The 3908-nt window shown below is 47.1% G+C and overlaps 1 protein-coding gene across 1 annotated transcript; it reads left to right on the top strand.

Annotated features, from left to right (window-relative positions):
• The first annotated feature begins 912 nt into the window (after window positions 1-912).
• LOC124461607 lies at window positions 913-3533 on the top strand. The gene is made up of 4 exons (XM_047013124.1): window positions 913-1310; window positions 1408-2297; window positions 3165-3328; window positions 3420-3533. Exons 1-4 carry the CDS (start codon window positions 913-915, stop codon window positions 3531-3533), a joined length of 1566 nt encoding a protein of 521 aa, XP_046869080.1.
• The last annotated feature ends 375 nt before the right edge of the window (window positions 3534-3908 follow it).

The following is a 3908-nucleotide window of genomic DNA, read 5'->3' as shown; positions in this document are numbered from 1 at the left end:
GTGCCTCAATGGTTACGCCGTATACACTTCCAGCTAAGGATGGAGCAAAGGGAACCAAAGAGCGAATTTTTTTGCACAACGAACGCAAGAAGTACGCATCCGGCTGTGTCCTAAATGTGCAGGGAGTCATAACCTAGCAGAATTTTTGCAGAATTGCAAAATTAAAAGAAGTTGTGGTAGATACACCACTCGTTGATCCACGAGACAGCGGACTACAAGGAAAGCAAATCGCAGTGGCAGACCAATGAGGATGATAAACCAGTTCATCCACCAATTTTATTCCATGGAGATATAACAAGCAAGGCTTTATTCAGATATATGCCAATCATGTTATACGGAAGGAAGCGAAATTTAGCGACATATGCCTTACTGGACGAGGGAGCCGCTTGCTCTTTGATTGAAGAAACTGTGGCAGACGAGTTGGGACTAGATGGCCCGGCCGAAGAACTGTGCTTAAAGTGGACCAGTCAAGTCACTCAAACTGAAAGCGCGTCCAAGTGTGTGAGTGTCGTCGATGTGTCAAGGTGCGACGCGATTTGAACTCAAGAGTTTGGATGCGTCAATGAAAGAATCCTTCGCTATGGAGACTTCGGGAACACGTGTGGCAAGCAAGCCATTAAGATCGAAAGACGACGAGCGCGCGTTGCAGATTATGGAGGCGACCACAAGTTATTGCCCGATTGACAAACGTTGGCAAACTGGACTGTTATGGAGGTTCGACAAAGTAGATCTACCGGATTCATACTCAATGGCCATGAGGCGTCTTCAGTGTTTAGAAGCGAAAATGGCAAAGGACAAATTTAAGTTACTGTAACGTAAAAGCAAGCTTAATTATTGGTCTGGATTATTTTAAAGTTTGTGTGCCTTTGGAGATACGGGAGTCCGTGTTGTCTTCAGTGTTTAGAAGGGAAAATGGCAAAGGACATCGAACTTAGAAGTTTTATGTTGGACACTATGCAAAGCTATGAAGAAAAGGGATACATCCGGAGATTAACAGAAAGTGAGCTAAATAAGGGTAAAAGTTCATGGTTTCTTCCTATATTTACAGTCACTAACCCGAACAAGAACAAGACGAGGCTGGTCTGGGATGCAGCTGCGAAAGTCAAAGGCACGTCATTGAACGAGGTCTTGCTAAAGGGCCCGGATATACTGGCATCTCTAGTTAGCGTGCTAATACGTTTTCGGGAGCGACCAGTAGCAGTGGCTAGTGACATAAGTGAGATGTTTCACCAAGTAAGAGTGCGCCCAGAGGACCAGACGGCTCAGAAGTTTCTATGGCGCAGTGGAAATTCGGCTAGGGCGGCAGAAACGTACGTGAAGCAGGTCATATGACATTCGCGGCTTCCTGAATCGCAACGCAGAGCGGTTCAGAAAAGAATCTCCAAGAGCTGTTGCGGCCATTTGTAGAAACACGTTTGTCGACGACTGGCTCGAGTCGACAAACACCGAAGACGAGATGACGGAGTTGGCCATGGAGGTGCAGAGAATTCACTTGGAGGTTGGATTCAACATGAGGCGCTGGACTTCGAATTCTGCGAGCGTAGTGAGAGCGCTCAAGAACCAGGAAGGATACGTGCCTAGGGAGGTCGGATTCCTTGAAAAAACGCAAGATAAGGTTTTAGGCATGTGGTGGCTGCCCGTGACAGATCAACTTACGTGTGTAGTCAAGCCGGATTTGCTTGATAGATCACCGAAAGACTATCCTACCAAAAGAACTGTGTTAAGTGTAAATATCTGGCGAGCAGGAACGGATTGGGATGAGTCTCTTCAGGAAAAGGACCAAGAAGACTGGAAAATTTGGGTGAAGCTGTTACCCAAAATCAACGAAGTGAGGATTTCAAGGTGCATGCCGAAGGTTTGTTGTGCAAGACGAGTACAACTTCACACGTTTGTGGACGCCAGCATCAACGCTTATGCACCGCTTGTGTACCAGCGAGCAGACGTGGATGGAATAGTCCACTGTCCCCTGCTAGCGTCTAAGACACGAGAGGCCCCCTTGAAGCCAGTCTCAATACCACGGATAGAACTGAAGGCTGCTGTTTTATGTTTACGGCTGACGAAATTCATCGAACCAGAACTCTCATTAACAGTATGTCAGCATATTTTCTGGACGGATTCAAAGGATGTTTTATGCTGGATTAGATCAGATGCCCGCAAATACAATCAATTTGTGGCATTGCGTGTTGGAGAAATTCTGGAAGACTCTAACGTGCTATCTTGGCGATGGGTGCCCACACAGCATAATGTTGCAGACGATGGCACGAAATGGACAAAGATGCCATACATGACCGGGACTGGTTTGTTGGCCCGAGATTCTTGTATGAACAAGAGACATAATGGCCTAGCATGGAGCAGAGCCCGAGCAAGACGAGTGAAAGTATCTTGCACCACGAGGAGAAAGTCAAAAGGAACTCTAGTTTGGCTTGCATCACACCTGATCCGGAACGATTCGGAACGTTGGAAAAGCTACGGGCGGTACAAAGGCGAATTCTAAACTTTTTGCAAGGCATATGTAAGAGGCCTTGCGGAGAACAACTGTGGAACATTTTGGCTATAAACCGCGATGTGGAAACCGATGCAGTTTTTATTCGTGCATGCCAAGAAGAGCAGTTTCCAGAAGAGATCAGATGCTTATACCAAGGACATGGCATAACAAATAGGAAAAGTAAGCTATTTAAGTGTACTCCTTACCTGGACGAGTGCTACGTATCAAAGGACGAATCGACAGAATTGAAGGCGTAGATATGGACACTAAACGACCCATTATACTACCGCAATAGATTAGAGTAACGTTTCTGATTGTGGAGTACTATCACAGGAAGAATTACCATTTGCACAATGAAATTGTCGTTAACGAGGTACGACAGCGGTACTGGATAACCGGCTTACGCGCTTTAGTGAGAAAAGTCGCGAACGCCTGTGTAGCGTGCCGTATACGAGTGGCCCGACAAGTGCCACCAAAGATGGGCGATTTACCAAAGGAGAAGTTATCGCCGCAACCATTCACCTTTACGGGAGTGGACTGCTTCGGCCCATTTGAAGTCGCAGTGGGACGCAGGCACGAGAAGAGATGGGGCGTATTATTCACATGCCTTACGACCCGAGCGGTACACCTAGAAATTGCTACATCACTGTCAACCGACTCATTTCTCTGCGTATTGAAGGCGTGGAGCAACAGTATCCAACGTTGGAGTTCAAGTTTAACCCAGGTTCACCGCACGTGGGCGGCGTTTGGGAGCGACTGGTACGTTCTACTAAATCTATACTTTCAGAAATACTGCCAATGGCCGGCCTGAAGGAAGAGGTGTTAAGAGGAGCGTTTGCTGACGTAGAGCAAATTTTGAATTCAAGGCCTCTGACGTATGTGCCTTAAGAAAGCGCCGAATCGGAAGCATTAACGCCGAACCATTTTCTAAAAGGCAGTTCTAGTGGCCTACGTGAGAGCGGCTCACTGCAACAGTCTGGTCCGCAACTCGCAAAAGGATATCCTGTTGCCAGCCAAATTGCCGACCGTTTCTGGAAGAGGTGGTTAGGAGAGTATCTTCCTACAATCACGAGGCGCACGAAATGGTTCCAACCACAGCTCAAGCCGGTAGGAGTAGGTGACGTGGTGATAATTGTAGACGATGCCGCTAAACGTAATACTTGGCCAAAGGGAAGAGTGATCGACGTTCATCGTGGGAAAGACGGACAGGTGCGAAGCGCAGTTCGCACAATAGATGGACTTGTGACCCGACCAACAGTGAAGCTGGCCGTACTGAATTTGGAGAGTAATCCACCGCACGAAGACGCTGGCGGTGCAGGCTTAATTGCCGCCCGCGCTAGTCACAGAAAATTTGGCAAGCAGGAAAGACGTGAAAAGCAGAGAAAAATACAAATGTAAGATAAAATAAAAACATTTGAGAAAT

The sequence above is a fragment of the Drosophila willistoni genome, unplaced genomic scaffold (genome assembly GCF_018902025.1).
Source record: "Drosophila willistoni isolate 14030-0811.24 unplaced genomic scaffold, UCI_dwil_1.1 Seg56.1, whole genome shotgun sequence".
NCBI classification, from domain to species: Eukaryota; Metazoa; Arthropoda; class Insecta; order Diptera; family Drosophilidae; genus Drosophila; species Drosophila willistoni.
The sequence above is the reverse complement of the archived record's forward strand: the minus strand, read 5'-3'. Positions and strand labels throughout refer to the sequence as shown.